Source organism: Lepidochelys olivacea, assembly GCF_965140295.1.
Source record: "Lepidochelys olivacea isolate rLepOli2 genome assembly, chromosome: 4".
Taxonomy (NCBI): Eukaryota; Metazoa; Chordata; order Testudines; family Cheloniidae; genus Lepidochelys; species Lepidochelys olivacea.
In genome coordinates this window covers 76,368,875-76,396,579 of record NC_140414.1, presented here as the reverse complement: position 1 = coordinate 76,396,579, position 27,705 = coordinate 76,368,875, and the positions used below count along the sequence as shown (strand labels likewise).

The 27,705-nt window shown below is 41.7% G+C and overlaps 1 protein-coding gene across 6 annotated transcripts in view; it reads left to right on the top strand.

Annotated features, from left to right (window-relative positions):
- Positions 1-27,705, top strand: part of NEK1 (NIMA related kinase 1) — a 157,039-nt gene that overhangs the window by 5,493 nt on the left and 123,841 nt on the right. For 2 of the 6 annotated variants that reach the window (XM_084625386.1, XM_084625383.1), the window contains exons 1-10: positions 7,218-7,391; positions 11,058-11,206; positions 11,308-11,404; positions 15,789-15,886; positions 17,356-17,439; positions 18,898-18,965; positions 19,099-19,185; positions 20,534-20,588; positions 22,154-22,354; positions 24,280-24,340. In XM_084625386.1, the coding sequence (XP_084481512.1) occupies positions 11,090-11,206; positions 11,308-11,404; positions 15,789-15,886; positions 17,356-17,439; positions 18,898-18,965; positions 19,099-19,185; positions 20,534-20,588; positions 22,154-22,354; positions 24,280-24,340 (868 nt within the window). In that variant the 5' untranslated portion in view covers positions 7,218-7,391; positions 11,058-11,089. Of the gene's footprint in view, positions 1-7,000; positions 7,175-7,217; positions 7,392-11,057; positions 11,207-11,307; positions 11,405-15,788; positions 15,887-17,355; positions 17,440-18,897; positions 18,966-19,098; positions 19,186-20,533; positions 20,589-22,153; positions 22,355-24,279; positions 24,341-27,705 lie in introns of those variants that run through there. The other 4 variants (XM_084625388.1, XM_084625387.1, XM_084625384.1 and 1 more) reach the window with 3 other exon arrangements.

The window sequence follows — 27,705 nt, the reverse complement described above, 5'->3', positions numbered from 1 at the left end:
TAGATGGGGATGGTCAGCTTGGCCAGGCTTAGTTTGCCTGTCCAGCTTTCTTGCCTGCCTGCACATAGCTGCACTCCATGTATGGGCAGCTTCAGCTCATGCTACGTGGACACCCTCATGAAAGCAGGCTACTGGCCCTGGGTGGGGGCAGGATCAGAACCTGGCCCAGACCCTTGGGCAGATCTTAAACAATAAAACAAGCCAGAACCAGCACCCTGGTTTTCCTTTCTCAGGAACAGCAGGTGGCTCGTGCTCTTCTTCCCAGATTCTGCCCTACGTTATCCAGGCTTCCCTACCAGAACCTGCCAGCCCCTCAGCCCTGACTTCCCAGGGCTTTCCTCTGCCAAAGTTGACCCCTTTGTTTCAAGCAGTCTTTCACTATATGCCCGTAAGGCAACCATATAATTCTCCATCAGCTGGACAGCCTCAGCTAATGACTTCTACCCCCAAGTGCCTCTCCTGCAAGGAGTCCATTCCAGTAATGGATGAACATTCCCACTGTGTCTGTTGCCTCTGAGAGGGCCATATTCAGAACAAGTGTACCTTCTGTTAGTAGCTAAAGACCAGACCCTGAAAAAAACAGTAATTGAAACTAAAATTGCTCCTCATGGATGGAGCTTTTCACCTGCATCTGACCAGTGCCCAGTGTCTCCCAGGCAATATCAGTCTTGTCCACGGATTTCCATCACCAAGGCCAGTGAATCGAGGAAGAAATCCTCGGACTCCCCATGTAATACCTCCAAAAAGAGAGCTTTGAGCTCTCACAGTGAGCCCTGAACCAGCCAGAGGAGATCCTCAGCATGTTTGGTCTCCTTGGTATCGATGGCACCCAAGCATGGTACCCACAGATCTCATGGGTCTGGTGTGACAGATACTGATGGCTTGCCTAAAGACCCCATGGGCATAGACACTGAAGCAGCAGTACCATCAGACAGGGAGAGGAGTGGAGACCGTGTCACCTCTGGGGAGATGACATTGGTATGGATGCCCTTGGTACTGATGACTGCAAGGCAACTATCATCAGACTGCTCAGTGCGGCCAACATCGCCAGCTCTCTCTGTACTGCCGATTTATTACTGGCAACAACTGATGGAACTGATTACTGCAGCACCTCAGGAATTTAGATTCTCTAAAGACCTCATGGTATCTGAGGTACTGGAGTCTCCCTATTTGGTACCAGGCACATCTTGAGCACCGGATCAGCACTGGCACTGAGCCATGCACCTCCAATCTCTGCATCAGCTCCACCATGTCCCAGTGGAGAGATGGATAGTGACCAGGAGGTCTTCTCCCATCCATCTCACTATGCTTCCTCCCGCTACCAACCCAGGCCTTCCCAGGTATCCCTTCACGATAGGTCTGGACCTCAACTCCTGTGGTATGACTAATTATGGGCTTTTGCACCACCCCAGTGACCCTATTGGGATCCATGGGCAGCTTATAGGCACATGCCTGCTGGATGTCTAGCATTACGCACCCAGAGACTGCAAGGCATACCCCCTCAGCCACTGTCTCTAGAGCCTCAGAACCTCCTGAGGAGATCCTGGAAGGAGCAGAAGGTTGGACTAGAGTAGGAGGTTACACCACATACCAACATCTCTTCCTCCTCTCTAGATGAGGCAGTAATGCCCCCTCTACCGTTATGGCAGGCGATTTTAAACTCTTCCAAGACCTGACTAAGAGGGTGGCACATACCTTACAAATACCTCTCAAGGAGGTAGAAGACACCATAAGCTGTTGGATATTCTACACACATAGAATCACAGAATCTTAGAATATCAGGGTTGGAAGGGACCTCAGGAGGTCATCTCGTGCAACCCCCTGCTCAAAGCAGGACCGATCCCCAATTAAATCATCCCAGCCAGGGCTTTGTCAAACCTGACCTTAAAAACTTCAAAGGAAGGAGATTCCACCACCTCCCTAGATAACTCATTCCAGTGTTTCACCACTCTCCTAGTGAAAAAGTTTTTCCTAATATCCAATCTAAATCTCCCCCACTGCAACTTGAGATCATTACTCCTTGTTCTGTCATCTGCTACCACTGAGAACACTCTAGAGCCATCTTCTTTGGAACCCCCTTTCAGGTAGTTGAAAGCAGCTATCAAATCCCCCCTCATTCTTCTCTTCCGTAGACTAACCATCCCCAGTTCCCTCAGCCTCTCCTCAGAAGTCATGTGTTCCAGTCCCTTAATCATTTTTGTTGCCCTCCGCTGGACTCTTTCCAATTTTTCCACATCCTTCTTGTAGTGTGGGGCCCAAAACTGGACACAGTACTGCAGATGAGGCCTCACCAGTGTCGAATAGAGGGGAACGATCATGTCCCTCGATCTGCTGGCAATGCCCCTACATATACATCCCAAAATGCCATTGGCCTTCTTGGCAACAAGGACACACTGTTGACTCATAATCCAGCTTCTCATCCACTGTAACCCCTAGGTCCTTTTCTGCAGAACTGCTGCCGAGCCATTCGGTCCCTAGTCTGTAGCGGTGCATGGGATTCTTCCGTCCTAAGTGCAGGACTCTGCACTTGTCCTTGTTGAACCTCATCAGATTTCTTTTGGCCCAATGCTCCAATTTGTCTAGGGCCCTCTGTAGCCTATCCCTACCCTCCAGCGTATCTACCTCTCCTCCCAGTTTAGTGTCATCTGCAAACTTGCTGAGGGTGCAATCCACACCATCCTCCAGATCATTTATGAAGATATTGAACAAACCCGGCCCCAGGACCGACACTTGATACCGGCTGCCAACTAGAGATGGAGCCATTGATCACTACCCATTGAGCCCGACAATCTAGCCAGCTTTCTATCCACCTTATAGTCCAAGGATAGTCCATATGTAGTCCATCCTCCTCCTCCAGGATAGTGCTCCCCATCAATGAGGTACTTTTGGACATAGCTAAGCTTATATGGCAGTTGCCAGCATCAGCCACACCAACATGCAAACGGGCCAATAAAAAATCATATTTACCTCCTTGGGATATAGAATTTCTTTTTTCACACCCTCTGCCTAATTCCACTGTGACAAATGCAGTGAAGTCCTGTGGCCAGCAACATCATTCTAAGTCCATCCCTTATGATAGGGATTGGAAGTGCCTTGACTTACTGGACAAAAGGCCTATTCTTCTGCTACCCTGCAATTTAGAATTGCCAACTACCAGGCCTTAAAAGCAAAATATGATTACATGAACTATACCAAACTTAACATCTTTATTGACCATCTCCTGGGATTGCAATGGGAACAATTTTGAGCCACTATCAACGAAGGGCGATTGGTGGCAAAAACAGTACTCCAGATGACATAGTGGCTTGGTCCATCTCAACAGCGGTTGTGATATGGTGAGCTTCGTGGTTGCATCTTTCAGGCTTCCCAAAGGAGGTGCAACTAACTTTCAAAGACCTCCCCTTCTAAGGCTCTGCATTGTTTTCTGAGAAGACCAACATGTCACGCCACACATTTAAGGACTCCAGAGCCACACTTTGGTCACTGTGGATCTGTACACCCAGACAAAAAAGAAAATTTAGTCCCTAATCTTCTCACAGACTGCATACACCACAGTTCCCACCACAATGCTACTATGAGCCACAGAGAAAGAAATCCAAATTCTAGAGGCACAAACCATTAGGTCCTCAATTTTCATCATCACAGTCTGCCACTTCAGAACATCAGTTTTGACATCCTGGTTGAGGCCCCGAGAGACCACTCCCTTTGACATCAGCTGCCACTTCCCAACCCATTGCATTCCTTTGGATGCCGCCTTGCTTTGTTCTGCCATAACTGGAAACTCATAACATCTGACAGATGGGTTTTGGAGATTATCTTCAATGGGTGTTAGATCCACTTCACCTCTCTCCCTCCCCCTTGTCCTCCTCCAGCGCCCCTTCTCACGAGAGACTGTTGTGACAAGAGTTCTTGATAGGGACTCTGAGGTAGAGAAGTTTCAGAGTAACAGCCGTGTTAGTCTGTATTCACAAAAAGAAAAGGAGTACTTGTGGCACCTTAGAGACTAACCAATTTATTTGCGCATAAGCTTTCGTGAGCTACAGCTCACTTCATCGGATGCATACTGTGGAAAATACAGAAGATGTTTTTATACACACAAACTTTGAAATAATGGGTGTTTATCACTACAAAAGGTTTTCTCTCCCCCCACCCTCCCCATCACAGGGCCTAACAACATCAGCCACACTATCAAAGGCTCGTTCACCTGCACATCCACCAATGTGATATATGCCATCATGTGCCAGCAATGCCCCTCTGCCATGTACATTGGGCAGACTGGACAGTCTCTACGTAAAAGACTAAATGGACACAAATCAGATGTCAATTATTATAACATTCAAAAACGAGTCGGAGAACACTTCAATCTCTCTGGTCACTCGATTTCTGATCTCAAAGTGACTATCCTTCAACAAAAAAACTTTGAAAACAGACTCCAACGAGGACTGCTGAATTGGAATTAATTTGCAAATTGGATACAATTAACTTAGGCTTGAATAGAGACTGGGAAGGGTTGAGTCATTATAAAAAGTAACCTATTTCCCATTGTTTAATCCCCCCCCCCCCGTTTCTCAGACGTTCTTGTTAAACCCTGGATTTGTGCTGGAAATGGCCCACCTTGATTATCATACACATTGTAAGGAGAGTGATCACTTTAGATAAGCTATTACCAGCGGGAGAGTAGGGTGAGGGGAGAGAAAACCTTTTGTAGTGATAAACACCCATTTTTTCATGGTTTGTGTGTATAAAAACATCTTCTGTATTTTCCACAGTATGCATCCGATGAAGTGAGCTGTAGCTCACGAAAGCTTGTGCTCAAATAAATTGGTTAGTCTCTAAGGTGCCACAAGTACTCCTTTTCTTTTTGAGGTGGAGAATGCACTGAAGGCAGTTTGCCTGTGCAGCACTAATTAGTCTTGAGGCAGAGCATGAGGAGGGGAAAGCACATGTGCAGGCCGAACAGACACTGCTACCAAAGATCTCCGATCAGAAGCGCAGGGTCGCATATACACCAACAGTGGAGCACCCATAGGGGGACACATCTTGAAGAACCATCATTACTGCACAAGGTGAGTAACTTCTTTTTGCCCTAGCCACCTCCCAATTGACCTGCACTCTACCCTTCTCCCCCCGTCCCCCCAAGCCTGACATCTACTGCAGGTATAGCAGGGTGGGGCTGACTGAGCCCACAGTAACTCAACCGTTTCCTGGCTACTGTGGGGTTTGTATACCTTCTCCCAGTGACCATGTCAGGGCTTGTCATCTTGAACTTTGAAAACTCCACTCCATTCCTGAAGCAGTTCATTTAAAGAAATGGGAAGAGTAAGACTGACAGAGAGGAAGGGACATCTGGTGGCAATTAAGCTGAAGAGCAGTTTAAGGAGAAAGGGAAAAATACAAAAGCAGATGAGAGCAAATAAGTTTGTAGATTTATTGGGAGTGACTCTAAATGATGGAAAAAGGAATAATGAGACCTGTCAGTATATCACTACACAAGTACCTTAAAAGTAGAGGTCTGAACAAGTTAGCTGGAGATTCAACTAAAAGAATAGAATAAGATTCCATGAAAAATAAAAGGACATAATGAATATTAAAGCAGTTGTCTTTTATATGTTAACAATTAGTAGATTAGTTAGTAGATGAAAAATGTAAGTAACCCAAACCCCATCCTTCTCCTAAATCATCTCTCCAGCAGGCACAAAGGAATAGAATGAGCTCCATCTCAAATGTTTTTATGGCCAGGTTGGGAAACTGTGGGAGTTTTGCTGAGACTTTATTTGGACCATTGTGAGTGCTATACAGGGAAAAGAGCTAGTCTGTCAGAGTCTGGAAAGAGACCTGTCAGCAGCTTGAGATAACATCAACTGCCAGGCTTTTTGTCTTGTAAAATATAAACTCTTAATGACAGTTTTTGAAGATTGTCTTTTTCCTTAAACATAAATAATTATTTTATTCCCATTAGGCCGTAGTTTGCTATTGCCTCATCTATTTTATCAATAGGTACAAATGTTCTTTGATGTTGGGGTTAACATTCATACCTATAGTACCAGATACACATCCACATGTAAAATCCACAGTGTATCTTACTCTGTCTTTTAGATCGCTGGATAAGCTTAGTGTAAGATAAAACTTATTAATACTACATTCAGTACTGCTCAGAAGCTCATGCACACACACATAAGTACAACTTATCATGCATCCCCATTTATACTCAGATGCATGAACACACACACTTACATGCATATGCCCATATACAAAAAACCTGTTTATATTCTGACAATAATATAACACAGCAAGCAGTGATCTGCATACATATACGGGAACATACATATACATGCACCAATCCCTATACTTAAAGGCATCCAACACCTGGGGATTCACATGAATAGAATTACAGACACACATGCACAGCCATGTCACACATGAAAATTTATGCACAAGCACAAAAACATGGCTGGCCACTCAGAAACAAGTATGGAAAGAGACATGGATATATATGGTCACGTAGGCATAGCTATATGCACAGAGACAGATAGCCTTATGCCCTTATATGCATGTAGACAGACACCATGCACAGATGTCCATTCAAGTCCATGCGTGTATGGAAATGGATGCAGACGCATGCTCATTCATGAACACATGTGAACAGATACACACAGAGATGTGTCCATGCACACACATACTCTGAGGCACAGGTATGCATACACTAGGTAGGGTTGCGAACTGTGAAGCTATTCAGGAAGATTTTTTTTTCGTCCATGAAGTAATGTCATTTCTTAAAATCTCCTATTAAAATCTCCCAGATTGCTTTCAGTAGTCACTGGGAGATCGATGCAGATTCCGAAAGACTCCAGGCCAATCCTGGAGGGTTGGCAACCTTAAATAGATGGATGGAGTCGCACGTTCATTCATAGACATTGATGCAGCACAAATACGCAAATACCCTCCTCCGTCAATCACCCCTGAGCCCCGCCCCGCCGCTGCGCGCGTGGAACTTGCCTCTCTCCGCTCTTTGCTGTCACGTGTTTCTTTGCGCCGCGTTACCAGGGTGAAGCCACAATCGCTGCCCCGCTAGCTGGGAGGCGCAGCCGTACTTGCTTGGCTCGCATCATCCAATGGGAGCCGGCGTTGGGACGCGCTCACCCATTACGGTGCGAGAGCTGGGTCTGTGGCGAAGGTGGGTTGAGCGGTGGCTGCTGCGGTAGTGGCAGGGGCGTTGGGGAGGGGGCGCGGCGCGGCGCGGCGCGGCGGTTGCCGGGTCCGGCTGCTGGGGAGCAGCTCGTCTTCCCCGCCAAGGAGGCGGCGCGGGGGCTTGGCCGGGGCAGCGCCTGTCCGCCGTTGGGGGTCTCCGGTCTCTCTGGTGCAGCTGTGGGCGCTGCCGATCGAGGCTGGGGGTGAGGCTGGGCTGGTACCGCGGGAGCCGGTCGGGGCGGGCGGTTTATCCGTAGTCCTGGGGGAGGGGGTGGTTCTGCGGCTCCCTGTCCTTTGGGGGGTGGCGACCCTTCGTCCGCAGGTCACCGCTGCCCTCGCCCTGCGGCCGGCTCCTCCCATCGGCTGCCCGTGGGGCTGCTGGGCACAAGTGTAACCCGCGGGCACCGGAGTCTGGGTCTGTCTCCTGGGTCTTAGGCCTGCAGCCGCTGACCTATGAGGGCCCCTTGGGGGAGCAGCGCTGTTTGGCGTAGCCTGGCCCCTCCCTACTCATGTGCCTGTTTCCATCTCAACTTGCCCTCCACCTAGCCGTGGTGCCGCCCTCTCGCCCATAAATATCTTTGTCCCTCAGCGTTGGCTTCCGTGATGCCTTTTGTGCACCTCAATGTCTTTCCTGCACAGATCGACAAAGCCATCACCCTCCCCTCTTCAGATCCCTTCTTAAGACACCCGTTTACCATGATGTCTACAAGAAACTAAGCGTCTAATTAGGAGCAAACTGTGGTTCTTGTCTTTGGTTGGACTGTGCTTAGCCTCAGCTTTTCTCCTCCCAAAGGCTTTTTAGTTGCTAAAGGGTAGTTTACCTCCTCTTGGGATAGCTCCCAGCAATAACCTCTAAGTATAGCTAAAAGCTCCAAATTAGCTTGACTAAAAACAAAGTTTATTAAACTTAGATGATGAACTACAGAAAGTAATAAATGGAAAACTTCATAGTGCAGTTGAAGATCACCTCTGTACTATGCTGGGTTGGTAGAAAGACTCTTTGCTGCAAGTAGTACCTAAGAAGACAATTCTGAGTTTGAACTGGTTCCTCGTTCTTTTGTACTTTTTTCTCTTGCCCAGCCCTAGGTGCGTCTCCTTTCTCTTAATCTGACAACGTTTAGTTGGTAGATCTCAGTTACCTCTCTTTGGTAACTCTGGCTAGTTTGTCTGACTGCTTGAGGTTGATCAAATGTTCTTCCTAGCCTTCTGAGTTATTTTAGTCTATCTCAGGGGTGGGCAAACTTTTTGGCCGAAGGGCCATATCAGGGAATAGAAATTGTATGGCGGGCCATGAATGCTCACAAAATTGGGGTTGGGGTGTGGCCTCTGGGGTGGGGCTGGGGGGTTTGGAGGGCAGGAGGGGGACCATGGCTGAGGAAGGGGTGCAGGTTCCGGCTAGGGGTGTGGGCTCTGGGGATGAGAGGTTTGGGGTGCAGGAGGATGCTTCAGGCTGGGATTGAGGGGTTTGGAGAGCGGGGCAGGGGTTGGGGCATAGGGAGAGACTCAGGGGGTGCAGGCTCCGAGCAGCACTTACCTCAAGCGGTTCCCGGAAGCAGTGGCATGTCCCTGCTCTGGCTCATATGTGGAGGCGTGGCCAGGCATCTCTGCACGCTGCCTCATCTGCAGGCACCACCCCTGCAGCTCCCATTAGAGCGTGTAGGAGCTGGAGCGGGGCCATGTCGCAGCTTCCAGGATTTGGCCCACAGGCCGTAGTTTGCCCACCCCGATCTGTCTTCTTTCCGTCTCCATTTCCAGCCTAAGATAGTCTTTCAAACTGGGTTCTCCTTCTCTTTATATATAATGGTAAGTGAAGAGTCTACAAGCCAAGTCATGCTTACAGCACTCAGGAGGTTTTTGTAAATATGTAATTTGGCCTGCAAAATCTTTATTACTGGTGATTATATGGGAGAGAAAACAAGAACTGACTGTTGCAGCCTAAACTTGAGTGCAGGCCTGGCAGTTAGTAGATTATTTCTTTACGTGTGAACTGTGCAAATTTGATATGGAGTTACCAAGAGACAATAAACTTAAGCCTTTTTTTTTAAATGTACTGCAGTTCTGAAGAGTGACAGAAAAAAGTGAGATTTGCTTGTTCTGATATTTGATCTTAACTTTTGTGAGGTAGTATGTTCCGTTAGGTAGGGCATAGGACTTGGAGTCTAGGTGGCCTGGGTTCTGTTCCTAGCTCCAATACTAACTTGCTTTTTGATCTTGGGTTAGTTATTTACCTTTTTAAAGATGGGAGGAGAGATTTGTCAAGAAGTTATCTAATTAAATTTTTTTGTAAAGCATTTTAAGATCTGCTGATGAACAGTGATAAGTACTAGTTTGATTTAAAAAAACATGGATTCTAACACTAACGTTTCACTCTTTGTCTTGAATATTGTTAATTTACCAAGGTCACCTAGAACTTGTACAAGACTTAGGGTAGGACTTACATTTCTTTTTTCTCAAAGGTTTAGTCATAATGGAGGTTTTTGGTGAAGTCCTTGCTCTGAAGTAAAAACAAAACTACCATTGACGTCAGTGGAGTCAGGATTTCACCTTCAGTCTTGAAATAAAAAAAATGTAACGTTACTACATTTTATTGATGAAACAATAAATATATATAAGAAACTTGTGTTTAAAATTTTTTCAATACACTGGTAATAATAGAAGACACTTGTCATTGACTGTTTGATTTGCACAGTGAGTAAGATAGGGCTACATAGTGAATTAGACCTGGGTCTTGTGGATGTGTGCCTTAATTTTGGCTGAAATCAGTTTGCGTTTACTGTGATGTTACTAAGTGCACAGTTGAGTCCTCCACAGAGTGGACAATAAGGGTAGTGAGATAGGAGTGTTTAGTGAATGAAGCAGAGCTACATTTTGCAAACACTGAAAATAATATTGAACAGTTGCTTCATATGTTGAATGGCACACAGCTTATACCAGGGAGAGTTCTCTTTTCAATATAATAATAGAGTATGTTGTAATGCATGTATTCATAGGAAGCAGAGTTGAGAATTTGTAGACAGTCTTAACTTTTCTACTTCCAAACTTCTTTGAGGGCTTCGCTTTTCCACATGTACAAAAGTACACATTAAAAAAATGTTTAACATTTTTTTGTCTGAGTGTTGATGGAGGAAAATTCAGTCACGGTCTCAAAGGAGTTTACTGTCCAAATAGACAATGCAGTGCAAACATATATTACACAAGGAGACCATAAGATGAACCTATAACAAAGTGGTGAAGATTTGAAAAGTATATAAATGTCACATGTCTTTTTAAGGAGGATAAGTGGTTAAGGAGGATAACTTCACACAAGTCTTCTGGAAGGTTTTGGTGGAAGTGAAGACAGACTAAACTTCAAGCCCTGGTGTCAGTTTTTAGCTATATAATTTTGCCTGATTTCCAGCATAGGCATTCTGGTGCTTTTTAATAAAGTGTATTTAAGTATTCCCACTCTCTTCCTGAAGTGGTCTTCCCCAATCATATTAAGGGAGAGGAAAAGGAAGCTAAGTGCTTTAGATCTAAGTTATGCTCACCTGCTAGCTGAAGCAGAAAACATGGCACTGAATACTGACTCTACTTGGAGACTGAATGCACTCACTTTATTTGGTATTTTCTGACTGTCTACCTGCATTCATTCCATCAAGATGAAAGAGCTGAACTGTGTATGGCAATATAGCCCCCTTATTTTTATACCATTCAAGCGGTGTCGGTGAGAAATTGAGATTTGGATTCACTGACTTGCAGAGGAGAAATGAAGTTTCTTATGGAATTGAAGAGACAAATGAATTAGAAACGAAAGTGAAATGCATAATTTGATCTGGCAGACACTAAACTTTATTATTCAGTTAACAGAGTATGCTCTGTTTTTTGCCCAGCCCTTGTGTAAGGATGCCTTAGAAAAAGAACCATGGAGAAATATATTAAAGTGCAGAAGATTGGCGAAGGATCCTTTGGAAAAGCAATTCTGGTCAAAGCTAAAGAAAATAGCAGACAGTATGTTGTTAAGGAGATAAACATTTCTAAGGTGAGTGGTTTTATTAAGTAACTGTGTGTTTTGTTTTGTTTTTTTTTGTAGTCCTCCTCTCGAAAACAGTGTCTATTCTTTTTTCCTTTTTCTTTTTTAAGATGTCCAATAAAGAGAGAGAAGAATCAAGGAGAGAAGTTGCTGTATTGGCAAACATGAAACATCCAAATATTGTCCTGTATCGGGAATCATTTGAAGGTAAGATTCAAAACTACATAATGGAACCTGAACTAGTGGATGTACAGTAATATTAAAATACAAGTGATGGTCCATGTATTTTTTTTTTAAAACTTGTACATGATATGAAAAATAAATCTTCCCAATATTTTCCCCTCATCTCCTTATCTCAGTTCCTTCTGGTCTGTAATTTTGTAATCCACCGCTTCACAGAAATAACCAAACCAAAACACCACCACACGTTTGTTTCAGCTCCTTCCCCTTTTTGGATAAGGTTTAATGTAAGTGAAAAGTTCATGAGTTCTTGTTCCTGCTCGGAAGGTCCAACCAGATTTTTTTCTTCCAATATATATGTCTATCCTAAGCTCTACATTCTTGTACTCAAACTAAAGTCAAATATGACTGACCCAGCTGACTGACCTGCGAATGGATTTCTTGTAGGCATAGGACAGTAAGCTACCCCATACCATCACCACAAAGCTTGAAAGATGCATGAAGCATGTAGCTTGCCCTGATGGATTTTGATTGATTTGGGAACGACTTTCAAAACCAAGGATCCTCATGGAAGACGTGAATATCAGCTGGCTTGGAAAGATGGAAGGGGTTGGTGATTAGCTATTTTAGAGCACTGCCACAATGGGTATCACAGGAATAAGCAGACCAGTTAAGGAGCCAAACATGCTATTTGTGAAACAGTGTTTGAAAGCAGCTGAGAATATGAACATAACCTGTGTGCACAGCTGGGGTTCCCCGTGATTTAAACAGAATAATCAGACATTCCTTGTGATTGTTTGCTTTGTATGTTCATTTATTTTGTAACTGTAAAAGTACATTTCCATGCAACAATAACTTCATTGAAACGTAGGGCTGGAAGGGACCTTGAGAGGTCATCTAGTCCAGCCCCCTGTGCTGTGACAGGGCCAAGTATACCTACACCATCCCCGGCAGATGTTCTAATCTGTTCTTAAAAGCCTCCAGTGATGGGAATTCCACAACCTCCCTTGGAAGTCTATTCTAGTGCTTAACTGTCCTTTATAGTTACAATGTTTTTCATAATATTTGACCTAAATCTCCCTTTGTGCAGATTTAAGGTGATTGCTGCTTGTCCTACCTTCAGTGGACATGGAGAACAATTGATCACTGTCTTCATTGTAACAGCCCTTGTCATATTTGAAGACTGTATTAACAGGTCCTCTCCTCAGTCTTAATTTCTCAAGACTAAACATGCCCAGTTTAACTCTTCCTCAGGTCAGTTTTTCTAAACCTCTTGTCACTTTTATTGCTCTTCTCTGGACACACTCCAGTGTGTGCACATCCTTCTTAAAGTGTAGTGCCTGGAGCTAGATATAATACTGCAGATAAGGCCTCAGCAGTGCCGAGTAGAGTGGGACAATTACCTCCCATTTCTTATGCACGACCCTCCTGTTAATACAGCTTTGAGAGATCTCCAGGTTACACCCTAGCAAGAGGGGGTATTGCCTGTGGTGGGTGGTGTTGGCCTGCTAACACAACCATCCTGTCAGTTACTCAAGCACAGTCCTCCTGGCTATACCAGCCCTTTCTTTGCCCTGCAGCTTGACAAGAACAGCACCTGAGTCTGCTGGAAGCATTCCCCTGTTATGTCATGCTCAACACTGGCTATGCACAGAAATCCCAGATCCCCTGCTCCCAGAGGAACAGCGTAACCTAGTTTACCTAAGTAGCTCGGGCAGCCCCTGGACTAGCCACACCTGCTGCTGCTGGGGCAGTCTTGAGCCACCAAACCTCCCACCCCACCAGCAGCAGCAGGAGTTTGGGTGTGGGAGGGTGCTCAAGGCTCGGCAGGGGGTTGGGGTGCGGGAGGGGTGAGGGCTCTGGGCAGCACTTACCTCGGGGGGCTCCCCAGAAGCAGTGACATGTCCCTCCCTCAGTTCCTAGGCAGAGGTGCGGCTGGGCAGCTCTGTGCGCAGCCTTCGCCCACAGGCGCCGCCCCCACAACTCCCTTTGGCCACAGTTCCTGGCCAATGGGAGTTGCGGAGCCTGTGCTCGGGGTGGTGGCATCGCATGGAGCCCCCTGGCCGTGCCTCCGCCTAGGAGCCAAGGGACATGTCACTGCTACCAAGGAGCTGTGCAGAGCCAGGTAGGGAGCCTGCCAGCCCTGCCAAGCCCCGCACATTCCCCAACAATAGTGGGGGTACTGGGCTGCCCACTCCCATAAAAGCATGCAAGATTTAGTCAGAGGTATCTGGTACAAGTCATGGACAGGTTACAGGCTGTGAATTTTTGTTTACTGCCTGTGACCTGTCCATGACTTTTTTACTAAAAATACCCATGATTGAAACATAGCCTTATGAACATTTACAGTAGAACAAAATCAGGTTTATTGAAGAAAGAATAGATATTCCACTAATAACAAGAGCGTGATGGTTACAATACAAAGGAAAATCATAAAAAATGTAAACTAGTGCCTACATTTATTAATAGTTAACTTTCCTATTTAATAAAGTAGGTTTTCCCCTTCAAATTTCAGTCTGTTGCTGAGGTGGCTGGCTTTATAGGAGCCACAATCCAACTTTTCATGCAAACATTTTGCTCAACAAGATGACTCCTCATGTGAATAGATTGAGTGCCTTTTCCCACCCTGTGTTATATTGAAGCAATAGTCTGTCTTTATTCATAGGCAGGGTGATCCCCTGTCTGTTATAATTCTTTGCAGTTGTGTTTGAGGCAGTGGTAGAAAACTGCATTACATCGCCAGCTTGACCAAGGAGGAGTGACAACTGTCTCCTGCATGAATAGGTTGTCACCAAATAATATAACTCCCTGGTGACTCCTTTTAATGTTAAGATCATAAGTGCATAAATATTACCTGTATACACATCACACCATGATTATGAACAGTTTTTATTGCCAGTTTTCAATAGAAACCGTACGTGTTTCCCTTTATGGACAGATACCCTGTAAGCAACACATGTGTTGTAGTGAGTTATCAGGTCTGAGGCGAGAGCTGTTTGCAAAGAACAGGGGACCCTTTGCCAAGGGGACTTTGTGTTACTGCACTCCAGAATATTAGTCTTTTTTGCAATCACATTGTTGGCTCAAATTGTGATTTTCTGTAACCCCAGATCCTTTCCTGCAGTACGACTGCCTACTGAGTTATTTACCATTTTGTAGTTGTGCATTTGATTTTTCTTTCCTAAGCGTAGTACTTTCCACTTGTCTTTATTGACTCTCATTTAGGAAGATAACTTGAGGTACTCTGTTTGCAGAAATGTTATTTTATGGTCTTTTATAGCAGTACTAAGAAAACAGACTGGTCATCCATGAAATAATTATTTAATCCACAGTAACAAGACACTGTGCTACTTCTTTCTAGTTGAAACCTCTTGATTACACATATTGAAATGATTTGAGGGAATCAAACAGTTTATTTAAGGGACCACTCTGCACAGTGGTGGTAACTCCAATTTCTTTTCAGGATGAGACCCTAATTGATTATAATAGTTTATACTGAGCCTACCGCTTGGGATAGGTGCCTAAATTCAAATGAACTTCAAACAAATTTAAATGAAATCCAGTATTGCTTAAACTACTTCCATCTTGGAATGTTTTAAAAACCATTTGGTAATCTATACAGGGAAATAATTGCTAACCTATATTCGTTTAACCTTTTTTTGAAGAAGTATGGTGAAACATGATTTTGTAAAGGGAAAGTGGAAATTCTAGAATGCTTGACCTGAGCAGTATTGGATTGTGTGTATGTGCTTGCAATACTCTGATGTTTTGTGCCAAATTTGTGGGTATCGTTGTTAGTTGAATACACAACTTTAATAGCACATTTCGCTAAGTACTCATGAAGTATTAGAAAGTTTTTGAATATGCTCGTAATTTCTGGCCTAATAACTTCCTGCTGCTTTAATCTTTTTTTATTGTACAGTAACTTAAATACTGCATCAGGGTCAGAATCATGACATTTTATTGTATGTCTTAATTCTGTAGTTGTACAGTGTGTGAATGTATGTAAAGCATTGCATTTCATAGGTCTCAAGCTTCTTGAAGAATTATCTCCATACATGATTTTTTTTTAATTTTTGTTCTTCTACCCGTCATTGAAATGGAATGACACACTGGGATGGCCCAGTGGCCCCTGACATATTGAAGTGTTGGTGTACGTGATATGGAGGGAAGAATGCCTCCTCCTGAATCATCAATGCCAAATATGGAAACTGCAATATAAGCAGTTTGCCAGAAGCTTGGCAAATAAATAATTGATAACTATTTATTTCTTCACTTGTAGATTTAGTCTTTTCATTTACTGTGTCTTTGCTGTGGCATATACAAAAAGAAATTTCACATGTTAAGATTTTCAGAAAGCTTTTACATCTATATTTGTCATGAAACATTGAAATATCTCTTGTTTTTACAGAAAATGGCTCTCTCTATATAGTGATGGATTACTGTGAAGGAGGGGACCTGTTTAGACGAATAAATGCTCAGAAAGGCATCTTGTTCTCAGAGGATCAGGTAGTGGGAATTGTGGGCTGTAATTTACATTATACAGTTTCTGAGCACAAGAACACTTAAATTGAGTAGCTTTGGATCAGATTGGTGAATATGGTTATTTTAATCTAGATGAAAGCCTGATTGGTATAGCTATAGAGTGCTAAGAACTTCATACTACTTGGAACATAGACCAAAATTATTAATGGAACTACAATAAAAGATGCATCTGACGAAGTGGGTTATAGCCCACGGAAGCTTACGCCCAAATAAATTTGTTAGTCTCTAAGGTGCCACAAGGATTCCTCGTTGTTTTCCTCTGAAACCATACAATAAAGGAGACATTCTAGGTGAACCAAACATTAATTCTGTTGGATTTTATGGCTCAAGATTTTTTTCTTGCATATTTTGATTTTTTTTTTTTTTGGGCTGGTATTATGTTAAGGTAACTTGTTGGGCTTCTGATACGCATTTTGTTACTTTAATGAAATCAAGGATACAAAACCAGGCTTTAAGGTTTACATTGTATTAAATCCATTAACTCAAAAGTTCTTCAAAATGAAAAATTTCAGTCTTGGAAATGTGTAAACGGGATCTTTTTCTTCATGTAGTCATACGCTTGGACGTTCGTTAGTCGAGGAGTTGTGAAGTCTCTGAGGATTTTGTCTTCATGCTAAAAATAAGCAGAGAAGAGAATCTGTCAATATTCTTGGTTGGCACGGGTTGGGAATACATTGGGCTTTTGCTGGCAGTATATAGAGAGAGGCAGAGATGAAAAAAATTGCATGTGAGAAAAATACTTCTCTTCTAAATCGTTACCAGTTAATTAGGAACTACTACTAGGAGAGATGCTAAATGTAGAGGTGAAAGTTATAGTAGAACTAAAGTACAATACTGAAGTCTATATATATTGGTAATTTGAAAAGATGAAGAGCTTAACTACAGTACTTTTAATTTTTTTTTTTTAAGGATGGAAAAACTTTTTTTTTTTGTAAACTTGGAAAAGCCATGAAATGAGAACTAGCAAACTCATTTTGGCTTGCTCGGAATCAGTCTCCTAATTTTATGCCACTTTGTCACTTCTGTAATTAAGATCAGATTTTTTTTAATAAAAGTGTGAAGAATAGCATAATTGATAACAGTATAGATGCTAGTAGGAGAGCTTTAACATTTTTTTATGTTTAATTTCTTAATGGACTATAAGAAGACACTTTGTCTTGATCTGCCGTTGAGATGCTGTGTTGTTGTAACTGAGGGGTATTTCCCCCAAAAAAGTAGAATTTAAAGGATGCAAGGCCACGTTCTAAAAAGTTTATAACTCAATTATATGTGCATATACAGCTTTATCATAACTTTTAAAGATAGTAAACTGTCTAGATCAGTAAAACTTGAATAAGGTTAATCCTTGTTTTATTTTTAATAGACTTTAAAACTGTGTGTGGATGTATAAATAAAAATAGGACACTAAGTCTATCTTTCTCTTTCCATTCTAGATAATGGATTGGTTTGTACAAATTTGTTTAGCACTAAAACATGTACATGACAGAAAAATTTTGCATCGAGATATAAAGTCACAGGTATGCTGGATGGTATCTTCAAGTTGAATTACAGTAGAGTGATGATACTTTATTTTTATTTGATTTGATTGATTTGTTATCTCCCAACTGGGGAAGGGAAATAACCTGGTCTTAGGTAAAACTACCCAACTCCCATTGACTACAGTGGGCCTTGAATCAGACCCTGCTGTCTGCTGCCCAAGATGTGCTGCACAAGTGAACACAAACAGAATGCCACCTAGATGGGACACAGGCTGCCTGTGTACCATCTATTTTTAAAAATAAATATATAAAACATTCCTGTGGTAGTTTGGCTAAATCCCTGGTTACATAACTTTTTAAAAAAAAGAGTTTCATTTTGGAATTTTATATTAAATACTAAGATAACAACCAATAGCACCCGTTCAATGAAGATTTTTGGACTGGATTTTAGCTTTGAGTTATTTATGACCTTGTTTTTTACAATCAAGAAAGACTTTTTCATGCTTGGGTTGTTTGGGTTCTTCTGCTCTACCAATGCAGCTGCAATGGGACACTGTTACTACATGGCTTCTATTTGCAGAGACAGGACCTTAGTATAGTTTCATAAATGTTAGGTACATAGGCTCTACAAAATGAAGAAGGAAACATCTTTAAAGTCTAGTGTACTGTGGGTTACGAAACCACCACCAACACAGTATCCATGCATGTTTTATTTTTTCTCCCTGTTCCCTTCCAGTTTATGCTGGTAAATACTAAAATTTTATCAGTTTCCTGCTTTCTGAATCTTTCAGAGCAGGATACCTGTATATTTCTAGCCCTGCCTGCTTACAGGAACAGAGCAGGCAGAGAAAGGAAAGCAGCACAAGGATGAAAACATCGGTCATGAAAAGACTGAGGCCTGGTCTACACTGCCACTTAAGTCAATGTAATTTATATTGCTCAGGGGTATGGAAAAAATCACCGCAGTGTCTGTGCTATGCTTTCCCACTGACTTAGTTTCTGCCTCTTGGGGAGGTGGAGTGCTGAAGTCAACAAGAGAGCGCTCTGCCATCAACCTACCACTTCTTCACCAGACCTGCTAAACTGACGCCTCTTCATTGATTGCAGTGGCGCCGATTTAGCATGTCTTTGTAGACAAGGTCTAAAAGACATTTGCTTATCCCCTGACTTGGTGGTATTTAGAGAGTACAGTCGATAGAACTGAAATGTCCTGACTCTCTCTGGTGATACAGTGAGGCAGATGCTTAATATTAGGCAACACTGCAAACCAGCTACCCCCCAAGTCAAGTAATAGGCATTTATACGAAGATGTCAATGGTGTAATGGTGGGTTGTTTTTCTTGTTTGTTTTTATTATTTATAGTCTACCCTAATGGATTGCAAACCACTGGAACAGTGTAAAGTTTGTGTTTCCATTTGTTGCTTTTTTGTACAGTTAAATAATTTTTGTTCTTGCACTTGAGTTGTAACTGACTTTTTTTCCTCCTCCTGTGTTTAGAATATATTTTTAACCAAAGATGGAACAATACAACTGGGAGACTTTGGAATAGCTAGAGTTCTTAACAGGTAACACTCATTCAGCGCTGCTCTATATACATTAATATGAGCAGATCAATCTAGTAAAAATGGATGCTTCATGATTATGTAACTTATATAAGTTCGTTAACATTCATTTTTAGTTTTCTTTTTTTTATTCTAGTACTGTAGAGCTGGCTCGCACTTGCATAGGAACACCGTACTATTTGTCACCTGAAATCTGTCGGAACAAACCTTACAACAATAAAAGGTACTGTAAAACATTTGACTTAAGAGTTGTCTTTTTTCATTTTGATTTATTTCGTTTAGAAATTTAGAGCTATTCTGTTGATGCAATAATAAAGAGTTCAGTCTTTATTGATCTCCAGTGCTGTGCACTTTACTACATGGGTTGGATAAATCTATTGAGTGAATGCGCAAGCACAATAACTGACTTCATTAAACATATGAGGGTCTGTGCCGTAGCTCACTGCTAGTTACCAGATTGAGTCTCATGTAGTGCTATCTTATTCCACAGAGGCCATTTTCTCATGCCACGACGGTTAGAAGCAGTAGCTGGTCCATCTTCTCCAACCTCCTCTTGTGTGTATTAGCCAGACTCTCTCTCAGTTGGAATCAATGCCAATCCAAAGCTTCATAGGCAGGTGTGGTGGTGGAGGAATTTATCTATTAATCCTCATTGGTTTTTGGGAGGAGCAGTATGCCTGGGTTTCTCCCCCACATCCCCCCATAGAATACTCCCAGCATTACAACTGGGAGTTAGTTCTGATCAGAACTATGTACAGCAGCGTCACTCCAGCCTCAGACATAATCAGTCATGTCCCAGCCAGAATCTGCCATCCACAGGAAGTGAGTACAGGGTTAATCAGTAATAAAACTGTCTAACTGATTTTTTAAAAAAAAGCCCACAACACTTTTAAATGCTTTAGAAATTTCCAAGTCATGTAGGACATAAAATCCAGGGTACTTGCATCTCTTAAAAAGAGATTTCTTCCACCATTCACTTATCCAATTTATCTAAATCAGATATGGTGATAAGTGTGGTATTGATTCCTACATAAAAAGAGTCTGGAGCCGAAATATCTGGTGCTGTCTTTGTTCGGAAGAGGCATATGTTTGTTTTTTAAATAGATAGGAAGCTAGTACATCTTGCAAAATGCACAAATGCTTAATTTCTATCACTTGGTTTCAAGAACATGCTTCTAGAGCAGCGATACTCAGACCTCAGTGGTTCAGGAGCCAAATTCAGGATCAACATTACCCCCAGAAAAGCCACAGTAACGTGAATTCATTGTTTCACTTATTATAGTACTATTGATATTTAGTTTTATTTATATAATGTATGTATGTATTCTCACGGCAAGTAAGTTAATAACTTAGTACAAGTTGATAACTTGATTGGTTAATAACATAGTAAAAATATTCTGATTTGGTTAATAATCACACAATGTTTTTATATATTGTGCTACAAAGAGTTGCTGGAAATGCATTAGAGAGCCATTTGTTTTTCACGCACCACAGTCTGAGGATCGCTGTTTTAGATAATTTTGTATTTTTGGAGTAAAAACTAATTTTTCAGGTCTGTTCTCTTTGTTTAGTGACATATGGGCTCTTGGTTGTGTTCTCTATGAAATGTGCACACTTAAACATGCAGTAAGTAAAAATTTAAAATACTTTGGAATTATTACTCTATTTTACAGACATACCTCTTTCATTATTTTGTCCATTGTCAAATTTCAGACTGATATATTATATCTGAGCTGATGCAGGGCTTTTCATGGTATGTGCTTGTTTTTTAAATTAACTTTACTGTTGTAGCCATCTCTTCCCCTCACTTTTTTGTTTGCCGCCTATCCTGCACATGTGTGCAGTATATTTAGCAACACATTTTTTTTTAAGCCTCCTTCACTAAACTGTGTTTTAGCAACAAAAGTAGCAAGTATGATAGCAAAAGTGCATTAAGCAAAGTGTAGCATTCCTTTCCTAGCAATATTGTGAACTTTACAGACTGAATTCACCAATAACTAATTGAATGTATCTTTGGTGCAGTAGCACTAATGAGCTTCCTTTGTAGCATGCACAAATGGCAAATGTCTTCTGTTTTCTAGTTTTTTTTTTTTTGTTTTTTTTTTTAAATATACCTTACTGCTCTTTAGAGGCTTTAAGAGTATCATTTTGGAGACTATCCTTTTCCTATTAGTATATTTTGCTCTCTTCCTTACGTTCCCATGCCATTTTACCCCCTTATTTTAGAAATAAAATTGAAATTAGTGTTTGATTTTGTTTAAATGTATTGTCATTAAAAAATATCACACTTGTCTGAAACTGTTTATCTAAAATGACTGTAACAGAAAGATTAGAGGAAAAATATTTTTCAGTTATCTTGTGTAATCCATCACTGTTTCCCATGTCTAGTCAGTCAGTTTTCCCTGCTTGGTGGGTCACTGACATGGCAACAGTGGGGAGAAAAACATTTTTAAAAATAGGAAAATATAATTGTTAAATGACAAAATTTGGAAAGGGGCTTCAGAGGCAGATGTGGTACTGGAAAGTATTTATATATAATTTAATAGACTGGATTTCAAGTGATGTCCCTTTTTAGCTGTTGATCATAGTTTGCTTCCAACCCCAGGGCCTAATCAGTATTGTTGATTAAAGGATTAGAGTGAATTCCAGAGAGGTGCCAGAGTACCTACAGCTCATGTTGAAATTTCAACAACACTTCTCAGGATTTGGCCCTAAATGAACACAGACCTTTTACTATCCTTTTTGTTTCTAGAGGTGGCGTTTTCATAAAAGGATTGACAATCTGGTGGACTAAAAGGGAAGAAGGCTAGCAACCTATATGCATTTTACTCCAAAACATTGTTTTGCATTACCATTGACTGTTGGCCAGCTTTGGGAACAATTTTTATTGGTTAACTGTAGATACAGAGCTAACAAAAAGCACAAAACACTTTCAGAATCCAAAAATTAGTCTTATTGTTTAGTGTGGCAGAGTTGTATAAAATTAAAGTATTTAGTATCGGATTACTAGATACAGAGCACATTTGAGATCTAAAAGATCTTTTGATAATGGCCCTTCAAATATTTAAAGAGAAGTAATTTTTTTATTTTTTATTTTGGTATGTTTATGTAAATTAGGTTCTTTATGGCTGTGCCAGCATTACAGTATACATATTAATGTATGCGAATTTCTCTCTTTCTGGTAATTATAGTTTGAAGCTGGTAACATGAAAAACCTGGTACTGAAGATAATCTCTGGATCTTTTCCTCCTGTTTCTCTGCATTATTCCTACGATCTACGTAATCTGCTTTCACAGTTATTTAAAAGGAATCCTAGGGATAGACCATCAGTCAACTCCATATTGGAGAAAATCTTTATAGCCAAACGGGTGGAAAAATTTCTTACACCACAGGTATGGAAATGATTTTAAAATAGCTTTAGAATTCTGCCTCTTTTATTTATTGTGCTATGTTCAACCATCTGCACTTTTTATTATAGTAAGATGCAAATTTAGAATATAAGATACTCATGAGAAATTACTTCCAAAAATATTACAATAGAAAGTAAAGAACTTGTATCTATTTTGAGGAAAAATAGTTACTACTATATTTAGGAAACAGTCACACTTATTATACCAGTAAAATGAACTGCCAACAAATTTCATTTCAGGTTGTTGAAATATTGTTTCTATTCCTGAATTTCAGTAATTCAGTTATTTAATTTAAGTGCATCATGTCCTGTGTGCTTGTACAGTTAAATGTTTAGTTAGTCTTTGATATATCTGAACAGGTGGCTATCCATAACATAGGACTGACAATGAATTCAGTAACCTACTAGTACCATTTCCTTAGTACTTTTTCTTAAATTTGCAAACAGTTCCAAATGCTTTGGGAATATTTAAGAGTGGGGGTGGGGTGTTTTTTTTTTTTTTTTAAAGCAACCAGGAATGTTTAAATGGACATAGGAGTAAGTCTAAGGAAATTGTTCAACATGCTTCTGCCCACGTGGAATTCCATGATCAGTTCTGATGATAGTATTACATTAAAATGACAATATAAAGGTGAGCAAGAATAGCAGAGGGCAAACAATACTGATTTCATTTATTTATATATTTTTGGAGATGTGTAAATCTAATTAATATATGAATTGAAATTCCAAATGAACTTTAAACTTGCATTCTTACAGGAGTTGAAAATTCTCTTGGAATTTCTTTTAGAGCTAAAATAGGGAGTAGATCCCCAGTGGGAGCAAATATTGTAAATTAGTTTTTTTTTAAAGAACTGTTTAGGGGCTTAGCTGTCCAATGTTAACACTGTCCTAAGAGTTAACCTGTTTGCTCCTGTGATCTGACTTTGCTTCCTGAGGCCAGCATAGGTTTAGAATTTTCAATGGGGTCTGAATAGCCATGAGTTAATTAGCAGTAACTTACCATAGTCTAAAGGCAGTATTTCCTTCTGGGTCCAGTGAGGGCACTGGATGATGGGACTCTTTTTCACTGGGACTTGAGCAAATCAATTGAAGGGACGGCGAATTTAAAAAAAAAAAAAAAAGTAAAAAGTATCTGAAAAACTTGTACCAACACTAGTAACTATTAATATCTAAAGATCTGAATGCATAAATTTTCTCAGTTTGTAAGTATATTTGTGCATTTGACAGCACTTAGTGTAATCAGTTTTGCTGTTTTCCCATGTGTAGTCGGGTTTTTTCCTTCTTGAAAAGACAAGACCTGTATAAACCACAAGGAAGCAGACAGATCCCCATAATGTTTTTAAAGAAATAAGAATTAAAAAATTCCTTCCATTTAAAAGTACAGCGAAACTTCAGAGTTACAAACACCTCAGGAATGGAGGTAGTTGGTAATCCTGAAATGTTCGCAACTCTGAACAAAACTTTATGGTGGTTCTTTCGAAAGCTTACAACTGAACATTGACTTAATACAGCTTTTGAAATTTTACTATGCAGAGAAGAATGCTGCTTTTAACCATCTTAATTTAAATTAAACAAGCACAGAAACAGTTTCCTTACCTTGTCAAAGCTTTTTTTAAACTTGCCCTTTATTTTTTTAGTAGTTTACGTTTAACACAGTACTGTACTGTATTTGCTTTTTTTTCCTTTTTTTTTCTGCTGCTGCCTGATTCCATCTCACAGTGTATAATGTTAGGCATGTATGTAAGTTTTAACAGAGTTAAGGCTAAAGTTTGCAGATAAAGTTGAATTACAAGCTTTACTTTCACGTAATTTTATGTAAGGAAAGTGAAGACTTCTGAAACACTTTAGTCTTTTGCAGGTGCATGAATAAAAGTTGTAGCTAGTAAAATAACTTTGCCTTTTGTTTAGCTTATTGCAGACGAATTCAGTCACAAAGTGTTCCACAAGTTTGACGCCCATGTTGCACCAGGTAAATGTACACGAGTGCTCTGCAGTTACCTTCAGTTGCAGTAGGATAGATTGTGTTCAGATACGGAATTTATTTTGACCAGATATTAAAAAAAACAACCTGGGAATAAATATAAATATTTTATTATTTATTTATTATTTTATTGATATTTTTAGGAAAGCATGTATGTGTAACCTACGCGTTTAAACTATAAATGAGCCTCTAACTTTTAAAGTTACATTTTACTCTTGCCACATTATTTTCAAAAGTAAGCAGATTGCTAATACTGAATATCAGTCAAGGGATTAATCAGTATTTCTGCTGCACAGGTTCTCTCCTCTTCATAGCAAATTGGTAATACTGTAATTTTCATTTTTGAATTTTGGTGGTGGTCCAGTGTTGTTGCTGGAGGCTCCACGTCTGAGCCTTTCAACTCAGGACACGAGAGTTTCTGCCTCTGATAGCAGAACAAATTGCTGGTTCAATTTCTCCCGACTGCTTTTTGTCTTACAACTTCAATTTTTATTTGTTTTTATGCAACTTGACTTCATCTTGCAGCATTGATGAGATGAGAGGAATCACTGCAGCTTTGAGGGTCTACCTTCTAGTTTCTCTGGTACAACACAACAGTTTAGGGCATCTCCCCCATTCTATGGGTCCGGTGGCCCTCCATCAGTTAGCGGGACCTTTTCCCAGTGAAAGAGCCTTCACACAGTAATACCCTGAAGCTATATTTATTAGCAATTAATGAACAGAGTACACATGCAAAGGATCTGATGCTCATCGCTCCCCATAAAATAGGCTTCTCCCAGTGGCCAGTCAGGATTGGATCATCTGGGGTTCCAGCTTCTGCACAGTATGGTCGTGCAGGGTCTCCGAGATCTAGCAGCTTTGATCTTAGGCTGCATCCCAGCGTTAGGGTCCAACAAACTTCTCTTTTGACTCTCATTATATAGTTTAAAATGGGAGTTTTTCTTCGAGGAGTGTCCTTGTGGGTGCTCCACTTCAGGTGAATCTACATCCCTCCAATCAGAGGATTTCAGTAGCAGTGTCTAGTTGGTTCGCACATGCGTTGTCCACATCTTGTACTCTCTCTGGCTGTTACATAGGGCTGTGTGACCAACCCTCCCTCAGTTCTTTCTCTACTGCCCTTGGCTTGAGATGGAGCAATGGCAGTGCCTCTGAGTTTACCTTTATCTTAAGAATTAGTCTAGATTAGGAATTTTAGAACCTAGTTTAGCTAGTTAAGTCTTTATTTACTCTTTTTCTTCCCTGTTTTTTTTTCCTCATGAGAAAGTGTGGGGTTTTTTTGTTCTTTAAATTATTATACCTTCTAGCATAGTGTAAATACCATATTCTGAGGGGCATGCCCAGCTTCCAGGTTTTAAGTGCTGCTTCACTTGCCAGTTGTCAGTCCTGGTCTCTGACGGACACTCACTGTGTGTCTGTGGTCTCGGCGATTCACACGTACCACAAAAGTGTTCCCATTGCTGTAATCTGAAGACCCGAGCCAGGAAAGCGAGGAATCTTCAGTTAAAAGCCCTCTTGATGGGGAAGTCTCTGTGCCCAGCATCCGATCCAGGATCATGGACCTCTCCTGGGCACTGGTCTCGAGCGGTGGCATCTGACAGGCATTCTGCAGTACCCTCTCAAAAGAGAGAGCACTCCAGCTACAGCCTCCCCTTCCTGGAAATCTGCCAAAAAGAGGTGATCCCCAACTCCTCAGACACCATTGGTACCAACTGCACCGAGACAGATTACCTCTGAGGTGGCAGGACCCTCTGGTACTTCAGGTACCGTGCAAGCCAAGGACGCTAAGTGGGCAGGCTAGGAGAGAAGCAGCAATGAGAAACTTAACCATCCCTTCCTCAGTACTGCTGGAACCGCTCAAACGTGTGACACCGAGTAGCTCAGCAGCACTGTAGTGTGTGGTGCCACCTTCTGCCTCCATAGTGTACAATCCTCAACATTGATAATCAGCGTAATTGCATTGGTACTGCCGACAACACCCTCCTCGGTACCAGTGCTGTTAGTACCGCAGCAATTTCTCCGGCACAAAAAACCTCTTAGTATTTTCAGCACTGGAATCTCTCCTCCTGGGTACTGATATTACTCCATCATGGTCGGTACTGTACCAGCTTACACCACCATCCAGGTCAGCTCCTCCTTTCTCCAGCGACAAGAATGATGATGAAGAACAGGAAAACCTCTCTTCGTGTCACTCCTCTCCTATCCGGACAACCGCCAGACCAGGTCCACTAGAACAACCTCAACACCACCCCGGACCCAAAGCTCATGGGTGGTACAGACATCCCTGGATATCTCCATTAATGCCATCCCCACCACGGTGGTCCTACTGGGACCCATGGGCAGTGTACTGTCACTACACTGTAAGCCTCCCAGCACACACAGAGGTCAAGGCATTCCCTATTATCCTCAATGCCTGGACCCTGTAAATCCCTGGAAGAGCCACCTGAGGGACTCTAAGAGACTTAGGATCAGGAGGTCACCCCAGCTGCTAATTTTTCCTTCTCCTCTCTGGACAAAGCGGTTGTGCCCCCAGTACCCATAATGGATGATTAAGACTAAACTTTTGTCACAGATATTTTTAGTAAAAGTAAAGACAGGTCACAGGCAATAATCAAAAATTCATGGAAGCCTGTGACCTGCCTTTGACTTTTACTAAAAATATCTGACAAAATGGGTACGGTGAAGGGTCCAGCATGCATTGCTTCTGGGGTCCCCTACTGTCTGCAGCAGTGGGGCAGCTGCAGGGTCCCCACACTGCTTGCCGTGGCTAGGCAGCTGCAGGGGCCCCAGCTTGGAGCTCTCGGGGGAGAGGGGGGCGCCACCGATGGCTCAGAGCTCTGGGGTCCCCCGCTACCCATGGCAGCTCAGAGTTCCAGGATCCCCGCAGTGGCTGAAGTCAGAGAGGTCTTTGGAAGTCAGTTTCTGTGACAAAATTGTAGCCTTACATCCAGACTTCAAACAGTCACAAGAGCTGTTTAAGAGGATTGCAGACTCTCTGGAGATACCAGTGGAAGAAGTTGTGGAGTCACAACATAAGCTGTTGGACATCCTCCAGACATCATCTTCATCCATGATTGCTCTCCGGATGAATGAGGTATCCATTGACCTGACCAAGGCCATGTGACAGAATCCAGCAGCAATTCCACTTACCTGTAATAGAGTGGACAAAAAATATTACATCTCTTCCAAGGGAATGGAATTTTTGTTTTCACAACCTACACCAAATTCTCTGGTGATAGAAACCATGAATGTGTGGGGCAGATGACATTCCAGATCCAATCCATACCATAGTGACTGGGAATGATTATCTTTTTGAGTGTCAGGCCTAGTCATCAGTGACCCTACAGTTCAGGATC